Source organism: Emydura macquarii, unplaced genomic scaffold (genome assembly GCF_026122565.2).
Source record: "Emydura macquarii macquarii isolate MOO-44397 ecotype Brisbane River unplaced genomic scaffold, CSIRO-AGI_Emac_v2 contig_2676, whole genome shotgun sequence".
Lineage (NCBI taxonomy): Eukaryota > Metazoa > Chordata > Testudines > Chelidae > Emydura > Emydura macquarii.
Window position 1 is genome coordinate 8,800,769 of NW_027132813.1, and position 19,463 is coordinate 8,820,231.

Consider the following 19,463-nt stretch of genomic DNA (forward strand, 5'->3'; position numbering starts at 1 on the left):
CAGCCCCAGCACTGACTCATGGGGCACTCAGCTTTTTACTAGCTGCCAACTAGACATCGAGCCATTGATCACTACCCGTTGAGCCTGATGATCTAGCCAGTTTCCTATCCACCTTATAGTCCATTCATCCAACACATACTTCTTTAACTTGTTGATAAGAATACTGTGGGAGACTGTATCAAAAGCTTAACTAAAGTCAAGGTATATCACGTCCACCACTTTCCCCACATCCACAGAGCCAGTTATCTCATCATAGAAGGCAATCAGATTGGTCAGGCATGACTTGCCCTTGGTGAATCTATGCTGACTGTTCCTGATCACCTTCCTCTCTTCCAAGTGCCTTAAAATGGATTCCTTCAGGACCTGCTTCCTGATTTTTCCAGGGACTGAGGTGAAGCTGACCGGTCTGTAGTTTCCTGGATCCTCCTTCCCTTTTTTGAAGATGGGCACTATATTTGCCTTGTTCCAATCCAATTGCCTCCCTCAATTGCCACAAGTTTTCAAAGATAATGGCCAATGGTTCTGCAATCAAATCAGCCAACTCCCTCAGCACCCTCGGATGCATTGCATCTGGCCCGATGAACTTGTGTATGTCCAGCCTTTCTAAATAGTCCTGAACCTGTTCTTTCAGCACTGAGGGCTGCTCACCACCTCCCCATTCTGTGCTGCCCAATGCAATAGTCTGGGAACTAACCTTGTCTGTGAAGACAGAGGCAAAAAAAGCATTGAGTACTTCAGCTTTTTCGACATTGTCTGTCACTGGTTGCCTCCCCCATTCTGTAAGGGGCACACACTTTACCTGACCTTATTCTTGTTTCTAACATACCTGTAGAAACCCTTCTTGTTACCCTTCATGTCCCTTGCTAGCTGTAACTCCAATTGTGATTTGGCCTTCCTGATTTCATTCCTGCATGGTCAAGCAGTATTTTTATAATCCTCCCTAGTCATCTGACCAAGCTTCCACTTCTTGTAAACTTCTTTTTTGTGTTTAAGCTCACTTCTTTGTTAAGTCAAGCTGGCATCTGCCATATTTGCTATTCTTTCTGCATATCAGGATGGTTTATTCCTGCGCCCTCAAGTATGTTTTTTAAAATACAGCCAGCTCTCTTGGACTCCTTTCCTCCTCATATTAGCCTCCCACGGATCCTGCCCATCATCTCCTGGAGGGAGTCAAAGTCTGTTTTTTTGAAGTCCAGGGTCTGTATCCTGCTGTTCTCCTTTCTTCCTTTTGTCAGGATCCTGATTTCAACCATCTCATGGTCACTGTTGCCTAGTAGATAGTGCAGTTCCAGAGACTGAATGCAGGCCTTAGGGGAAGTACTTGAAGTTTCACCACTTAATACAGTTTTTAAGGGGGGGGGAGGGGGAGGAAGGAAGAGAGAGAAGAGAGTAGAGACCGTTCAGCAGACTTCACTCATTTCTGTTACCAGTCTCTACAGCTTCAGCAGACTGGTCTCAGTGCTCTCCACTCTGTATCATCTCTTCCATTACAGGACTCTTGAATACATCCTTTACCATGATGGATGGATTCCATAAATTGGAACTTTTTTCTTTCTTTCTCAGTTCAATCCCATTACGCCAGCAATTCAGAGTTCATGTGCAGTTTTGGTGAGGTCCCAAAGTATAACTTAGAAGATTTCTGGGTAGGAAGTTTATGCAAATGAAATCTCTTTGAAATTGTACTTTCCCTGTTGCCCAATAGTTGGTAGTAGAGAGCTCCTTCATTATGGAACTTCTGTCTATCTGGAACCTACCTGTGGAACTACTCCTTCTGGAAATCCAACAGAGATATACTTAGCCTTCAGAGACTGGTACGAGTTCACCTTTTCCACTAAGCTTTTGCTGGACGGATCTAAACCAAGACAGTGTTTTCTTTTCCTTGGTCTTCTGGTGGAAAGGTGGTTAGTTTAAGCTTTAATGTTTCTTGGAGATGACATTTATTTAAATCCCCCCTGGATTTTCAAATAGATTTTGCATTCTTCATATTTCATCTTTACACTGAATGTCATTGCCATGTGTTGTTAAACAGTTGCCATTTTCCTTCCCAGTGATGGCTGAATTGCAGTGCTGAGGGAAATGAGCCCTGAGTTTTAGCTTGCATTGCGCTTGCTGTGCGATCCTTTGGGTTGAAAGGTGTTGTATAAGTGAATAATTATCACCATGAAGGATCAGTTATATTTTAAGAGAGTAAATTTGCAGATTTTTTAAATTTAACACAGTCAGCATTAACACATGAGGTATTTCTAAAAAGGAGGCAAGGGTTCTTTTAAAAAACAAATAACATGCCTCTCACTACCCTTTGGACCTTTAGATGAAACAGGGCATCTTTTATTGAAGGGTGTAATTAGAGGAATGACAAAACATTATCACCAAGCAGACAATGAAGGAGCCCACATAGAAGCAAAGGACAGTGACCATGGAGAGAGAAGCAGGGGCCTGAGCAGAAATTTAACTTTGACCCCTTTTGGAGGGGCACATTCTGTGCCCTCCCAGCAGCTGGCGCTTCCTTCCCCAGCCCTGACACCGGCAGGAGCTCACCCCCCTCGGCCGGGAGGAGTTCTGTGCCCAGAGGCCTGTGCCCCTGCTTCCGCCCCCCCCCCCCCTGCAGGCACCTGGAGAGAAGCTTAGGGAGCTACAAGCCTTGCTTTGGCTGGGTGGTTCCCACCGCTCATTTATGGAGAGGGGGGAATAGGATGGGGGGGGGGAAGGGATGGGAGAGAAGTGACATAGCAGCGGGGGGGCTCCTCAACCAGGTTTTAGCGGGTGGTGGAGAGAAGGGGACAGAGCAGTAAAAGGGGGGGGACAAAGGAGCGAAAGGGGCTATTCAGGGGCGATAGCCCGCACAGACAAGCAGGGCGTGCGTGTGGGGGGCGCTGCCAGCCGAGGGGCCCCGCCGCGCCTTGCCCCAGGTGTGGGGCGTGTTCACAAAACGGGGAGGCCGCCACCCGCCGGTGGGGCGAAGAGCCGTGCGGGAACAGCCCAGCCGGGGACGAGGGAGGGAAGCCAGCCGGCTGCCGGCTCCTGCACGAGCCCCCGGGGCGTTCCGTCCCGATTCCTCCCCTCCTCTCCTCTCCTCTCCTCTCCCCCCCCGCCCAGTCCGCCTGTATCCCTGCATTCCCTGCTGCAGCAGCAGCAGCGGCTCCCCCCGCCGCCCCCCTCCCCGAATCCCGTCAGTAGCAGCAGCTCCCAGGCTCGGCGCCGCTCGCTGCGGCTGTGCTCGGCGGCTGCTCCGTCCGCTAGGGCTGGGGAGGCAGGGAGCGAGCGAGGCCGCCATGTTGGATCCGGAGAGCCCAGCCGCGGCCGCCGCCGCCTGTGGGTGTGAGTGAGGGGGCGACGGAGCCGGGCCGGCGGAGGGGGGCGTGTGGAGGAGCCGGAGCCGGCGGAGAGGAAAGCGGGGCGCAGGCTGCGAGCCCTGCCGGGCCCCCGCTCGGAGGAAGATGCCTGTAGCCCGGTGGGGCGAAGCCGGGGCAGCATCTCTCCATCTCCGGGATTGAAAACCGCCGCCGCCGCCGCAGCACTGACGAGCAGCGGGGGCCTTACCTGTCGAGTCGCTTTGAATCTCGGCCCGCAGGAGGGGGCACCCCGCTCCCCAGGGCGCGCCGCCGGCGGAGGACGCGCACAGAGATGGGGCGGATTTGACAGGGTTACCCGCCTGCCCGCCCCCCACCTTCCCTGGGTGGTGCTGGTGTTTAGGGGGCTGCTTAGCCCCGGCCCCCACCCCCCCACACAGCAGAGGAGACGTGGGGGGATGAAGCCTTTAATTTTGGGGGATCACTGAAAAGCCTTAAAAGGAGACTCGGTGAGGAGGAGGAGGAGGAGAAAGGAGAAGCCTTCCTCAGACAGGACTTGGCTGAGCCCTGCTGCTTCAAGCGATCTTTTCCCACCACCCCCCTGAAGAAATTGCCACTGATGCATTTTCCGAGTGGTGCTGGAGGAGGAGGTGGTGGAGGTGGAGGTGGGGGGTATTTTTCAGCCCTGTGCCTCCCCTTCTCTATGCATTTATTTTTCTTCGTTTTATATATTTTTCCTTCTGCTGCTCCTTCCAAAGTGAATTGCCGATGTAAACTGAATGGGGCATTTACACTTTAATGATGCCATGGGATTCTTTTCAGGATTATGTTGAATGATTTGAGTTTTGAATGAAGGAGAAGACCTTTTTAAATATATAAATATATCTATTACTCTATTATGATAAAATTTGGTGTCAGTCTTGGTTGAATTTCATTTTAATTATTATTATTATTTAAATGTCAAGAGTGACTATATTTTTCTTTCCTTTTAAAAGTATTAAAATATTTTTTTTAGGATAACTATTTTCTTTCAAATTGTGTATATACTGTATATGGGTGTGTGTGTGTGTGTGTGTGTGTGTGTGTGAAACTGACTGACATTCAGTTTTCAGACTAGGAACACTGAGGTGGATTGTAAATTCAGCACCACCTTTGCTGCATTGACATTTGTTTAAAAACATAGGTTGTTGATTTTCTTTTTTACCAATACATTTACAAGTTAGATTTTTTTTTAAAAAAAGTAATAATAATAATTAAAAAAGAAACCCCAGTACAAACTGAAACAACCATGTCTGGAGAGGTGCGTTTGAGGCAGTTGGAACAGTTTATTTTGGATGGGCCAACTCGGACTAATGGGCAGTGCTTCAGTGTGGAAACCTTGTTGGATATACTCATCTGCCTTTATGATGAATGTAATAATTCCCCACTGAGGAGAGAGAAGAATATTCTTGAGTATCTAGAATGGGGTAAGTCTGAATGTATTCATTTTGTTCACATCCTTACATGTTCATATGTGATTCATAGTGTGTCACTATCAGACACATGTATAACAGGTTTGTTTATAGTGCGTGTTTTTTTCAAGAATCTTATTATTTATATTTGACAGTTTAAATCATTTCTAGCAATAATTTCACATCAGTTATCCCAGGTGAAGGTTTTACTAAAGATGAGAGTTCATCTTAATCTTGACACCACCAAATTCTGGCATTTGGGTTTTTTTTTGTTTGTTTGTTTTAGGTATACTTAATATAATGTTTGCATTTAAAACTTTTTAGGATGATTCTGGGTAAATTGCCTGGTAGGAAAAAAGACAAGTGCACAGTTCTGTAACTTTTCTGTGCAATCAAATTTATGGTCTATTAAAGTAAAACTCTCTTAAATGATAAATGCATTTGAAATATCTGTTAAAATAGAAAAAATATAATGTCATCTGTAATCTAAGGTCATTGCTGACTTGAATATAAAGCCTGGTTTCTGGTAGGGAAAATAAAATTGAAAAGCAGAGTAAAGTTGTCTTTTTTTTTTTCCTTGCTATTTTGAGATTTAGCACAATAATAGACTCCATAGAATTTTTAATGAAATAGATTAATGATAATTTGTGGTTGAATTTATGACAGGGCAGGTTGTCCTGTTTTTTCTTCTAAATATAGATGTAGAACATCTATACAGTCTCACCATAAGAATCCTGATGAGAACAGTTACTGTATGTGACCTTCAACCTTCAAAGTCATGCTGTACTTTTAAATTAAGTTTAAAATCTTTATAATTTATATTTAATAAAATGTGCAGACTGCTATATTTAAGAACACTTTCCCAATCTTCATAATTAGCATTGGTTACATTAAATGACTAGTTGGAGTCTTCATAATGAAGTCACTGAAGGAAGATTGTTGTTGGATCAGTTATCAAAACATACCAAGCAGTTCTATACTGTTTGCTAACTTTATTTGTGGGCTTTTTACCATATTCTTACTGACATCTAAATAATATCTGACTCAATAATTGAAATTCTTGTACTCTTCATAACTATGTTGGTCTTGTGCTTTTATTAATCTGAATAGCAGAATATAATTACTACATTTTGACAAGCTGAAAAGGTAATTTAAAAAAAAAGCTTTTAAAAGAATTCATACTCTAAAATTAGTACTGTGACAGATGTTTTTCCATATTCTTTGACATGAAATGTTTTTTTGAAATTTAGTGGCTCCAAAGATGTTTTACATTGGAGGATTTATTGCACTAAACAAGGGTTTATTGGTTCAGCAAGTTGATATCCTGTAAATAGGCTTCACATATAAATGTGAGTGGGATAATGGAGTTTTTAGTACCTGCAATCAGTGTTGAAAGTTCTTACATCATGCAGTGATAATTGTCAAGTTACTATGTCACTGTAAGATTCTCATAGTAGTTGCAAATTTTACATTAAGTTTGTGAGGGATCTACTAGATTACATTTAACAGTGCAAACACAAATCAAAAGCTATTTTGGAAAAACTCTAATAAACCCTTTTATGTGCCTTTTTTTATAACTATTTTACTGCTTCACCACCCTTTTCTCTTCCTCTTGCAAGAGCTCCATAGCAAAGTCTCTCTCTACTTGAGGCTGAGTTTCTACCATGTTTATAGGCAAGAGTCTGCCATAGCACTTGCCATTCTGATTTTTAACTTATACATTTCAAGGGTTTTGTCAAGGGTTGGTTAAGAATAAAAAGTTGCAGCAGCGTCCTGTGATATCGAGGGACAAGGGATGTGGCGTAAGAAATGAAGCCCTTACCCTACAAACCATACTTATGTGATCAGTCCTTTCTCAAGCAAGTATTCCCACCAACTTCACTGACTACTCGCATGAATAAGGGTTTGCAGAGTTGGGTTGTTTATTGAAATGTCTCATTATATTTAGGCATTGAAATGTATAATAAAGTGTTACCTGGTTCTTTATTCTAAGATAATCTCAATCACGTATTTATAAGTGTAGGAAAGGGACAGTGAGACTGGTATTAGTGTGGGTGGTTACATGTGTGTTTAATATGAGAGGCACCATTGGGTAGTGGTCTGAGCATGGGGTTGGCAGCCAGCAAATCTTATTCTCCTTCTGGCTCTGTCAATGACTCCACATGCAAGTCATTTCACATCTCTGTCTCAACTTCCCTATTTTGTGGATGGGGAAAATAATACCTACCTTTTTTCCTGGGGAGTTGTGAGAGCTACTGTTTGTAAATCACTTACAGCTCCTCAGATGAAAAGTGCTATACAAATGCAAAGCATTTGAAGCTGTTTTTTCATCAATGGACTAAAATTGATTTGGAGCCTGATCCTGCTTCAGTTGTAAGTCAGCAGGGTGCTGTGTGGTGCAGGGATCCACCAGCAAAGAGCATTTTGCAAGATCAGGACATAAGGCCCTGTGAGTCATCCCAAAATTAGTTGGACTACTCATGATTATAAAGTTAAGTGCATGTGTATTGCAGGATTGAGGCCTTAGTGTATGTTTTTAATCTATTATAGAGCACAAGCCCATGACCATTTAAAAACCAAAAAAAGTAAAAAGCCTCCTGCAAGTTGTATCATCTTGTTTAAAGGTTTCAAGAATGTCTTTTAAGTTTCATTAAAAAAATGCTTAGTATATTCAGTTATAAAGTGTGTGGAGGGGAAATAATTGGTAAAATTCCAGATTTTATTCCTTTCTGTAATTTAAAAACATGTACATAGTGTGTTTTTTTTGTTGTTTTTTTTTGAAGGGGATGGGGTGAAGAGTTGGTTTTTTTGGTTTTAAAAAAATTGCTTCAGGAATGAGTCTTTGTATGTTAAATTTCATGCCAGATTGAATATTTATAGTGTAGTTATAAACTCTTGGAAAAAGATTAGGAGGAGGCTTAGAATGGAAAAGTTGACATAATCTTAGCAATAGCAGTATGACTACGGCTATATTTAGTTAAGAATGTTGATGTTCTTGTATTTAGCTAGTTATTGAATCTTTTCGATCAGTTCTTTGAAATATGTTATCTCTTCATATCCAGTACTAGGATTACTTATAAAGTGAAGCAAGGTAGTATTGATGGACATCTTAACAAGATTTTTCAGCTTTCCTTTTGGATTGCTGTGATGAATTTAACTTGCTTAACTGTGTTTCAATTTTTATTTAGCCTTCAATCTTTATTCATCATGGTAAGAGACATTAGAAGAACCTGAAGTAGCAGACTGATTGCTTTGTGATTTAAAATCTTTTTGTTTTTGTTTTGAATCCTTGTTTAGACTTAAAAATAAAACTTCTTTTCCCCATCTATTCATGTTGTATCAGTGGTTGTGACATACAGTATAATATGGTTTGATTATATATTCATAATTAATTTATTTCTGTGAGCTAATAAAGACATTATATAACTCATTGATGGAAATGGTCACACACGTGAATGAATTCTGAGAGTTAATCAGCATGAATCTTGGAAATAAATTATATATCCAGAGTTGGTCCTACTCTGTGTTCTGTGTGTACAAACCAGTTTTAGTTTTGATGCTCAATTGTATTTCTGTTCAGAGTAGAGAGATTCTCTAGTTGCAGCAACTGGAGCCTGCCAGCAGGAGAGACTGAGACTGCTAGGTACGTTGCTTTTCTTTTCTACAACAGCATTGGTTGTCATTGATGCTTACAAGACTAGGGGAGGTAATGCAGGCAAGGATGCAGGGGATTAGGAGAAAAATAGTAGTAAAGAGGAGGAGGTGTTTATTTAAAAAAAAAAAAAAAAAAAGTGATTTAGGTTTATAAATATGTTTTTGCTCTTCATTTTTTAAATGCTTTCTTTAAAAACTTCCTTATAGTGAAACTGATTTGGAATAATCTCTTAAGAAAAGTGAAGAGAGTCACATTGCTTGGGACACTTTAAATCTAAATAAAAGAAAGCCCTCCAGAATATATAGGAGGAGGGGGAAAAAGCACTAACATAGGAATGAAGTAGATGACCTTATAGGACTCTTTCATTTTACTTATATGAGAAAAATAAAATGACTTCCACTATCATTTTTTTTTCAGTTTTTGTTACGTGAAGTTAACTTTCCTCACTTTATTTCTAATGACACTGAAATGATTATAGTTTGTTTTCTCTGTTTTTTTGTGCACCGGCATCATTAATGGTGGCAGCCCAGTTTTTGGAACATAACTGTTGCCTTTCAGACTGGAAGGGGGATGTGTATCATTTTTATTTTTTAGTTCTGTAATTTAAAAATTTGTTTGCTGAGACAGTTTTAAAAGTTTAAACTTCTGAGCAGTTTGTTTAAGATTCTCATATTTCTATGTGCATTTATGTATGACTTGTTTTTTGTTTTAGTTTTTAAATCATTTGGATGTTTGTTTTTTTTTAAACAAACCTACTTTCAGTATCTGAGATCAGTTGTTCAATTCTTTGTAGGTCATGGCAGAAATAACAGGAGTTATCAGGTACAGTTTAATCATGTTTGTGTTGTATATACAAACAAACCTGATAATTCATACAAAACAAATAAGCAGAAAACCCACAACACCGGGAAAAAAAAAACAAAAAACCAAAAAACCCCACAACACATCTTAATCAGACCTCACTTCTGTGCAAAGATAGACTAGTTCAGCATTTTAGTTAGGCCTTCTGTTACTAAGGGTTCATTTCTTTTATAAAATATTCTCCAATATTCTTGGTAATATATAAGGCTTAAGAATTCATGAAAAATAAATGATACTTTTCAAAATAAATTACATTCTCTCAGGAATTGTCCTTGTGCATGTATATTTTGTTATTTTAATTGTTTATTCACCTAGGACCCAGTTTTTAGTCACATTGAAATTAATAAAAATGTTGCTGTTAGGTTTGCTGGGAGCAGGATAGGTGTCTTATTCACTAAGGCCCCAGTTCTGCAGGGTAGTTAAATACATCCCTACATTTAATCATGAGTAGTTATTTTGACAGTGGGGGTAAAGGAGAGGGTGGGTTAGCTATGGGGGCCATTTGTGTGGAGCCCTTGAAGAATTGGAGCCTAATTCACAAATTTCTGGAGTATCATTCAGAATTGGCCTCCCCACCAATCATTCATGAATTATCAAGGTTCAACTGTATTTATTACACATTTGGAATTTAAAAAATAATTTTTGTTTAACGTTTAGGGAGGGAGCAGGAGGTTGTCTCTTATGTTGCCAAACAGAGGTTTCAGTCTTTTATCAGAGTAATTTTGTGAACTTCTATACCAAATTATTTTTATAAAAAAGTTACAAGTGAATTTAGTGTACATGAAAGGGAGAATAATAATAGCAGTTTGAGCCATCCTAATAGTATAAGTCATGTAAGCTTCCCAACACATTTCTGCCAGTGCACCTTAATTCTGACCTCTAGCACACCTTTTTCTGTCTTGGGTCTGTGTTGAGCATAGATTACCAATTTTGGTAAATAAGGCAATAATTACTATGTGGTCAAATGAACTATGAGACTACCAAACTCATTTTACTTATCTTAGTTTTAGGACAGTGGTTCCCAAACATTTTACTCCACACCCGCCCTTACCCTGATCGTGCCTCCCCCTAGCTGGGGCTGGGAGAGGGGCCATGGTCGGGGGGGGCTGCAGTGTAGGCCAGGGGCTGAGGCTAGGAGTGGGGCATGGTGGCCAGGTGCCCCGGAAGCCATGTCTGGGCTGAGGTGGGAGTTGGGTGCTGCAGCTAAGTTGGGAGCCAGGGGCTGGGGCCCTAATAGAGCTCAGGGCAGAGCGGGGCTGGGTGACACTTGGGTTCGGCTGTGCCGCTCTGAACGCCCCACGGTTTGGGGAACCTCTGGTTTAGGATTTTAGGCCAGTCTGCCAAAGAGTAATGTATTAACCCACTGTACTGCCAGCTAATTTCTTAAATATACAAGCTGATGGTACCCTAAGACTTTAATCCCTAGACTATTGTACTTGTTTAAAAAACCCTCAGAATTTATGAGCAGGTCATCTGCATTTGCAGCTATTCACGGGCTGCATGGTGGGCTCTTTTTGGAGCTTTATGCAGTTGGGGAGTGTATTGAGAGTTGATTGTTTTGATTTGAAAGGAGTACAGCTCTGTTTGATGAATGAGAACAGCACACTAGCATTTAACACATCATCTTCAGGAATTAGGAATTCCCTTATTCCATACAGAAATTCTTAGCATGCTTTGGTTTAACACAAATGAAAGGAGAAATATAATGATCTGAGATATTAAACTGTCATAATCCTCATAAACTAATCAGGATAAAACATTTTTCAGACTAAAGTGTTAATTCATTATTTTGTTGGTGGTATAATCATGTTTTATTTTTAAATATGCTGCTTGGACTATTTAAAGATGTCTGTACAAATCCTTAACCTCAGTTGAGGTAGGTGCATTTTAATTTACAATGCAGTCTGTGTATCAAAATTAAATTCTCCTCTCCACTACCCCAAATATAAATTTTACTAAACTACATCTTTTATATCCTATGGTACATAAATAATTCACAATATATTCCACAAAGATATAGTGCTATAAGGTTAATGGGTTTATTTGGCTCAATATATTAAATACTTTGGGCTATATTTTTTGTTTGTATAGATTGTTTGCAGGTACAATTTGCATCCACATATTGGCATCTGCAATATTAACTGCAGCTGTAAATATGAGTAATTTCACTTCTAACCATTTGATTCTCACCCACAGCTGGGTAATAATAGGTAGTAATAGGTGCAATGGTTCAGATTTGCTACTGCTATTCAGCTGGAGGTGCAAAACTCCAGGCACAAAGTGGATGGAGGCTCTTCTGCAAATTACCTCTCTCCCTTGTGTTACCTGACCTATTGATTAGTTATTGAGAATCTCCAATTAACACTGAAATTTAGTAGGTTCTTGATCTAAATTCATGCCAGTATTATCAGAATTACTGCTTTGGAGTAATGCTTTGCCCCATGGAGCCCTCACGCTCAGGGAAGACCTTCTGTAAATGTAAAATTTGTATTATTAAAATAATTAATCCAATAAGTAAATCAGTCCAGACAAGGAAAGTGATGTAATACAGTGCTGTAAGGACAGCCAGTACCATAATAGTTATATACTCATTCTATCTTTGGGAAGAGTTCTAGAAGTTGAAAAAGATCTTAGTCTGACTCTGACATGCTGATGAAGAACTCCCAATGGCTGTACTTGAGACCAGATGTTTTATAAACCTTGATGGTCCTCATGCATATGTATGCATAGCTCTTCTCTCCTTTACCATATCTTAACTTCCTTGCTCTCATAACGTTGAGATGCTGGTTAATATATTAATGAAGATAAACTCATTAACATATCCCTCCATTGAATTACTGTGATTATCTGCGATTACGCATCTGCTAATATTCCCTCCAAAAATACTCTAAAACTGGTACATATTGCCTTCTTGCAACACTTGTGTCTGTTACAAAACAATAAACAAAGTCTTATCCATCTTGTGACTTAAGGTCACTGTTAGTTTACTTACTTATGCTAATTTATTGAGCAACTACACTTACTCAGGCTGTAAGGCCTTAAACCTATGCTAACTGCTTAAGCTGTTCTTAAAGGTTTAGGCCTGTAGGTCTCTTGTGTTTCTGCTATCAATTCCTTAACGCTTTGTCTTATGATTACTGCTATAATTACTGTATGACTGTGCTTGTTTTCCAGAGGATGCTCTATACATTAATATTTATATTCAGGATAGTTTTTTTCATAATATTAGATATTTTAACATTGTAAATTATATTTAAAAATAGCAGTAATCTATTTTGCCATAACTATGATCAAGGTGTGTAGAAAACATCCAGAAATAATTAGTTGTGGTTGCCAAGCAGCAAAATGTAGATAGTGAACAGACTGTTTCCATGCTGGGTAGAGTAGGCACTTGAGTCTGCGTGTTAGAAATTTAATATGGTATTCTGAAGATTCTAATGTTAGAACACTGCCTTGGTTTTGTCTTTTGGGGGGAAAAAATGCTTCCATGAATATATTATTTACGTTATTTTAAACAAATGTTCTTTTTCTGGCTGAACATTTGGAATATTTTGTTCCTTTCTTGTTCAGGTTACCTCCACACAATTATTTTCTTAAAATCCTAATTAAGCTTGGGAATATTACTAATGTGGACAAAAATCTTTTGAAAACTGCAACTGACTTAGGTCAGTCATATGCAACCTTTTGTTAATTGCAGGATTTTTATTTCAAATAGTTTAAACATGACATTAGGTTTAATAATAAGTGCAAAAAACCTCTATTCAGACAGGTCAGTTTACTTTATTTCTAGTAACACAGTCTAATTAGGTTTACTAGCTGTTACCATGGATAAAATACACATGAGCTGCACCTAGACTCCTAAGACTTTCTGTTTCATAAATCTTCCTTATCCATATCCTGATCTGCAGCTTCATTTGTTAGCTTTGTTACACAACTTTGTTAGACTTCTTTTATTCTGAAGGATTAACTTTTTGATAAGTAGAAGGTACACAGTTCTTTTATAGCTCTTAGCACCTATTTTAAAAGGTTTTGAATCACAGTCCTCTTTATTTTGAAAACTATATTTTAGATCATATTGAAAATAAAACCTTAAATGAAATAGTAACTTTTGCATTTCAGCTGTAATTTGATCATAGCTTTATTATTAGAATTTAATGGTAACTGTTCACATGAAAAGCAAGATTATCACTAGTTGTTGGGAGAGGATGACAGACTGAATTATTGAAGAAAAATTAGGTGTTTGAAAAATGTTGTGCAACTATTTTTGTTTCTTATTTGGAATTTCAGATTGTGTGTACAGTAGTGGTTAGGCCTAAAGTGCTCCGGTTTATTGTTTTCTTTTTCCTTTAAATTTCTAAGCAATTTGAGGCCTTGATTAGAATCAGTGTCTTGTTAGGTCAGGATCTGAGAAGTACACTTTCATGATCAATGGAAGTTTATCTAGTATTTCTGGTATAAAGATAATATTCCCATTGAAAGGGCCCCTCCCCATCATTGCTACTGTTGGAGGCCTAGCTTGGCCTGAGTTCCTTGACTGAGTTACCTGACCACTGGGGAGTTGTTTGATCACTGTTTGAGGCCTAGCTTCAGCAGCTTGACTGCATTTTACAATTGGCAGCAGCTACCATCAGTTCCTTCTCCCTATTCCTGAAGCTAAGCTTCCTTGTCTTTTCTTGTTACCCATATGTATCAGGAACTCCATCCAGTCATTTAGTCTTCCTCGTCCCACTTTTATCTCTCCCTCACCTCTCTCCATAATATGTTCACCTTCATTGGTTCATTCTCTTCACAATACAAGCATGTTTTAGTTTCTATGAAAAAACAAAACAAAAATACCTTTGACATCAATTGCTTCTCCAGCTATTGCCCCATTCTCTCCTCTTCTTTGTCTCTAAACTCATTGAACATGCTGTCTGCAATTGCTGTATCAAGTTCCTTTCCTCCAGCTCAGTCCTAGGCCCTTTCCAGCGGGCTTCTTGCTGTTACACTTCCCTGTACACTTACCAAAGTCTCTCATAACATCTTCCTTGCCAAAGCTCAGAACCAGTACTTCATGCTCATCCTGCCTGACCTCTGAGCCGCCTTTGACACAGTCAGCCATGCTCTTTGTTTTGAAATTCTGCCCTTCCTTGGGCTTTGTGACTCAGTCTTCTAACTATTGGTTTTCTTCCTGCCTCTTTCACTGCTTCTTTAGTGTGTCAGTCAGTGGATCCTCCTCTTCGTTGCTGAAACTTTCCGGGGTGGAGGGGAGCACATGGCTCCATTCTCGGCACCTTCTTAATGCCCTCTACACACTCCCTAAGTAATGTCATTCATAAACATAGGTTAACCTATCATCTGTATGCTGATAACTCACAGATATACCTCTCCACTCTAGACCTATTGCTTTCCATCCAAACCAAACTCTCAGCCTGTCCTCCTGATCTCTAATGGATGCCCAGCTATCAACTCCTTCTCAATGTGGCTGAAACTGAACTCTTGATTTTCCTACTCCCTCCCTCCCTCCTGCAAGCCTTCTCCACATTCTCAGTCACCATGGACAGCAACACCTTCCTCCCTGTCACTCAGACTTGTAACCTTGTCACCTTCGACTTGGCACTTTCCTTAGACCCAAACACAGGCCATGTCTAAATCTTGCCACTTCCTGCACAGTGAAGACAATAGTAAGGAGAAGTACATGGAACATGTGGCAGGAGATACTGAATGGCATTTATACAACAAAACACTATTGATCTGTGTTCACTATTGAATGAAATTAGATTAAAAAACATGCAAAGTATGATAATTGTATAGCGCATCTCCTAATGTTATACAAATATGTAAGTATTGCAGATATGAAAGTGATATAAAATTGTCAATGTTTAGATGTAATGGTGACAAGAGTTCTTTACAAATATCTAATGTTAAGATGGATAATAATTTCATATTGGAGTCGTGCCAGGGAAGATCTGTTCAATTTTTGTAAAAGTTAAGGAATAGATGATCTCTCTCAGTGTGTAGTAGACAGGAACAATTAGTTTCCTAACATGTAGCAGAGATATCTCAGCATTGTGATCAATCTTTTGTACTCCTTGATTCAGACAAAACATTGACTTTTTCAGTCTGCTCAGGCTGATTTAGAACATTGCCATTTCTGAATCTATGAATGCTGCTACCATTAAGTTTTTATTTTTAGCTGGTACTTCACTAAATATGCTATTAACAATATCAGTTTTGGTAGGAACCTGTGTACGTCTACTTGCTATTTTCAGTTTTGAGTCCCATAATCCACTGAACAAGCCTCCATCTCTCCTGTGCTGATCGCCAATACATTTGCTGCTATATAGCTCCAACATTAGTCTATTTTGTTTTCATATTTTGCCCTTTTAATGTTTTTAATGTTTCCAGAGGTATTTGAAAAGCAACTTTTGCTGGTGAACTCATAATCTGAAATCTTTGGTTGTCTCTTGCCAGGTCTAGATGCTTCTGCTCAGTTTCCTTATTATCAACAGTAGAGCTTAAACTTTGCTTCAAAATCCCATAATTACGATCAGAGAACTCTTAGTGTTAGATAGGAAGCATCTGTAAATAGCTGCTGCATAATCTCTGTTTCCTTACTGAATTCAGGTGTTTTAAGAACTGAAAACGGATTGAAATGTCTTCAGAACTTATTCCAATCAAAACTGATTTCAGAGTATGTAGATGTGGCTATAATTATAGAAATCTTAAAATTTGGAAAGACCAGAGAGAAATTGTGATTTTAAAACCTATTAGTTAAAGAAATCAACATTGTAATAAGGAAGGTGGCCAAACCTATTTGTGATCTGTATTGCACAATGATTACAGATTATAATGTTAGTACTTTTGGGACAACATTGTCCCATGGTACTTGCTACTCTCCCTCATTAAAGCTCTTTCTCCATTTGCCACACTCCCTTTTGTGGTGAAATGCTCTGTTGTTTAAATGTTATGCCAAGTCACATTCATGGCAAAAAGTGGGACAAATAGAAGCTGGTATTCTTATTCTAGCTTGTTAGTGCTATGTTGTTTTAGCTGCTTTTCTGCCATCATGAGAACTATAGCAGGCTGTGTATGATTTTTGAGTCACACTTTTTGCTATGTGCATCTTATACTGACTGATCAATGAAGTGCAGTGAGAGTTTTTGGATTTCTGTAGGAATAGCTCGACCCTCTGTTCTATAAATGGTATACTTTGTAAAAATGGCTAGAATTCCAAAGAAGGGTTATTTCATGTCAATAGTATATATTGCTTGCAAATAAGTGTCTGTGTATTCATGTGTTCTGTAGCCCTTAGGCAGTTGCCTAAAATAGTTCTTGAACACACCCAGAAATCTGAGTTTCAGCATTTCAGATGGAAACTGCCACAAGGCAGTTGTGCAGAGATAAGACAATTTTTTTTTTAGCCTGTTTGCCTTAGATATAGCTCAATTGAAAGACATGGATTCTTGTCTTAACAGACTTGGAGCAGCTGTGTTATTTCTCCACAACCAATGAAAAGCACTTGATGAACTATGCCATTTTGTTTTGAGATAATTTGAAAGAGAGCCTTTTATAATCTCAGCAGTGTCTGACACAAAAGGCATTTTTGTTATTCTTGTCATGATTTGATCTGTTAGAGGGAAGTTATGGAAGCAGTTTTCTTACACAAATAGAGGGAACTTTATGGAAAAAAGTAGTATCATTGCAGCTATACTTTTTATTGTCATTGTAGGTATCATATTTCAATTTCTTTACTGTACATTAATTTTTTCCATGCCTAGAAATCACCTTTGGCTAGTGAAATATTAGCCCTTGTTTTAAAATTCAATGGCATCTGCCAAAGTTATCTATTAATTTTTAATTATGAAAAAATTGACCAAATTATCTTTAAAAATTGTCTAGTGGGTTTTAAAAAAATTTTTTGGTACCTTACCTACTTTCTTGAATTACACTTGTCTCTAAAACTGCGGAAAGATGGAAATTTTTCCAGGAATGAAAATTCAGACTCAGATATTTTAAAAACCAAACAAACCCCTGTATGAAATCATGATTACCAAGAGACAACAGAGTATGATACATGTTATTGTGTTATGAAACTGACTTTTTTGTTTATTTGTGTTGCCTTTCATTGTCTTGCAATAATCTTATGTGCAGTTTAACTACATAAGTAGATAGATTCTTGATGTGTATGGATCTTACACTGCCTTAGGCAGTCACTGTAGAGCTTTTCTTGTAAAGTGGGTGAAGACTAATAAATATCTCCCTTTCATAAGTTTAGCTGAAATGCTTGTTTAAAAAACTGTTTTGGGGAGCATTAATTCTGAAACATTGTATAGGGGGTTAAAATAACATTGTCTGCATAAAAATTTAAATAAATACTCTTTCCAATTTTTCTTCAATTATTTCTGAAAGGAGTTGGCTTTTGGTTGTGGCCATTAGTAATTCTGGTAACCTGGCAGTGAAGAAAAATTCTCCTTCGTTTTGGTATTGAGATCCTTAATTACAGTAAAAAAAGTTATTCATAATGATACAAGGAGCAATGGTCTCAAGTTGCAGTGAGGGTGGTCTAGGTTAGATATAAGGAAAACCTTTTTCATAGGAGGGTGGTGGAATCTCCATCCTTAGAGGTTTTTAAGGCCCAGCTTGACAAAGCCCTGGCTGGGGTAATTTAGTTGGGGTTGGTCCTTCTTTGAGCAGGGGTTGGACTAGATGACCTCTTGTGGTCCCTTCCAACCCTAATCTTCCATGATTCTATGCTGCTTTGCAATAGGTGTATACACTTGTAATGTGTTAGGTGGGAGGGGTGGTGAAAGCTAGGGACCAGCTGCTCTCTGTAGCATCATCTCTTACACTTCCCATGGATATCTTCATAGATATCCCATTGAGAATTAGTTCTGCCTGAGCCAGCATTAACCACTGCAAAATCCCTTCCATGACTGCTACTGCAAAGCTATCTGGCTGACTTAGCGAATAAGCAGCATCTTTCTGCTGGAGTTGTACTGTTTGGGGAAAAGAGGAAAGGACCAAACAGCAGCATGGAGGTGCTGACCCTTTATGTTGCCCCATTCTGCCCCCATGCATGTCAGGGTTCACTTTTTCTGAGATTCCTGGGGATCCACAGAGTTGGGTGAGCATATTTCCATCTATACTATGCTCCCTAAAATTCCCACTTGAGAGAACACATCTTCCAGGAAATTCCTGAGATTAATCCTTTGAACTTTATGTTCACCTTCCCATTAGGTTTTCCATAGAAGGGAGTGATACAGCCCAGAGTCTTTTGCCCTTCTAGTGCTGCTGAATCACACATCCTTAGGCTTGACTATTGTTGATCACATGGTTATCACTCTGTGAGAGTCAGTCACTAGTTGGTTTAAATGCAAAATTGTTATCCAAAACTATTGGTGTGAGAGAGAGGCAATAGTGCAAAATTCTTTTAAATCGCCTGACCTTATTCTGGCCAGTTAGCCTGTATTGTCAAGAGTGTAAAAAAGATATTTAACCACGTATACGGCCATGATAATAGTCACATATGCTTCTGCAACTACTTATGTCAGCTGCAAACTATGGAGTAAATTGCTCAGTACCCAATATTCTCACAAGCAGGATACATTAGATTCTAAAGCACAAAGAACTTGTGAGTATTGAACTGTCAATAAAATCTTCATATCAAAAAATTGTAATGTGATTTAGTGTAACTTGCCTAACTATATACTTACTCTTTATTATTTAAGAAGTAATATTGTTAGATGTTTGTCACTTTAACACGACCATCTGCAGCAAAATCAAATATTAGCTCTTACAATCTAAGAGTTATTCAAGCTTTTCTCTTTTAATAAATGAGAATGTTGACAAAATACAGCTAAATTCTTTAGCAACTTGGCTCACTTGTGAGATAAGGTACACTTGCTTGGTTCTCTCCTCCATCAAGTTTAAGGAAATAATTTCTTGTAACAGAACCGTTTTGAGTTTATCAAAAATAGACTAGGTCACTTGCATGGGGCAAGTAATTTTTTTAAAATGAAAAAGTAAAATAGTTTTTGCATCATTTTAACCATTCTAATGGGGCAGAACTGAGCTGGTAAATTTTCGTGACTGTTTTCCAATGTTAAACTACCAGCTGTGTTTGTTTTAATTTAGTTTTTCAGTTTTGTGCTCTTAAACTTGTCTTGTCCAGTTCTCTTTCTCTCTGTCTCTCTCTCAGCATCAGAGAACATCAGTGCTTTGAAA

At 39.0% G+C, this 19,463-nt stretch overlaps 1 protein-coding gene across 7 annotated transcripts in view; it reads left to right on the forward strand.

Moving 5' to 3' along the window:
* Positions 1-3,229: 3,229 nt before the first annotated feature.
* Positions 3,230-19,463, forward strand: part of CDC42BPA (CDC42 binding protein kinase alpha) — a 333,741-nt gene continuing 317,507 nt past the window's right edge. For 4 of the 7 annotated variants that reach the window (XM_067564840.1, XM_067564839.1, XM_067564837.1 and 1 more), the window contains exon 1: positions 3,230-4,756. In XM_067564840.1, coding sequence (XP_067420941.1) covers positions 4,579-4,756 — 178 coding nt within the window. In that variant the 5' untranslated portion in view covers positions 3,230-4,578. Of the gene's footprint in view, positions 4,757-5,744; positions 5,888-19,463 lie in introns of those variants that run through there. The other 3 variants (XM_067564832.1, XM_067564833.1, XM_067564834.1) reach the window with 2 other exon arrangements.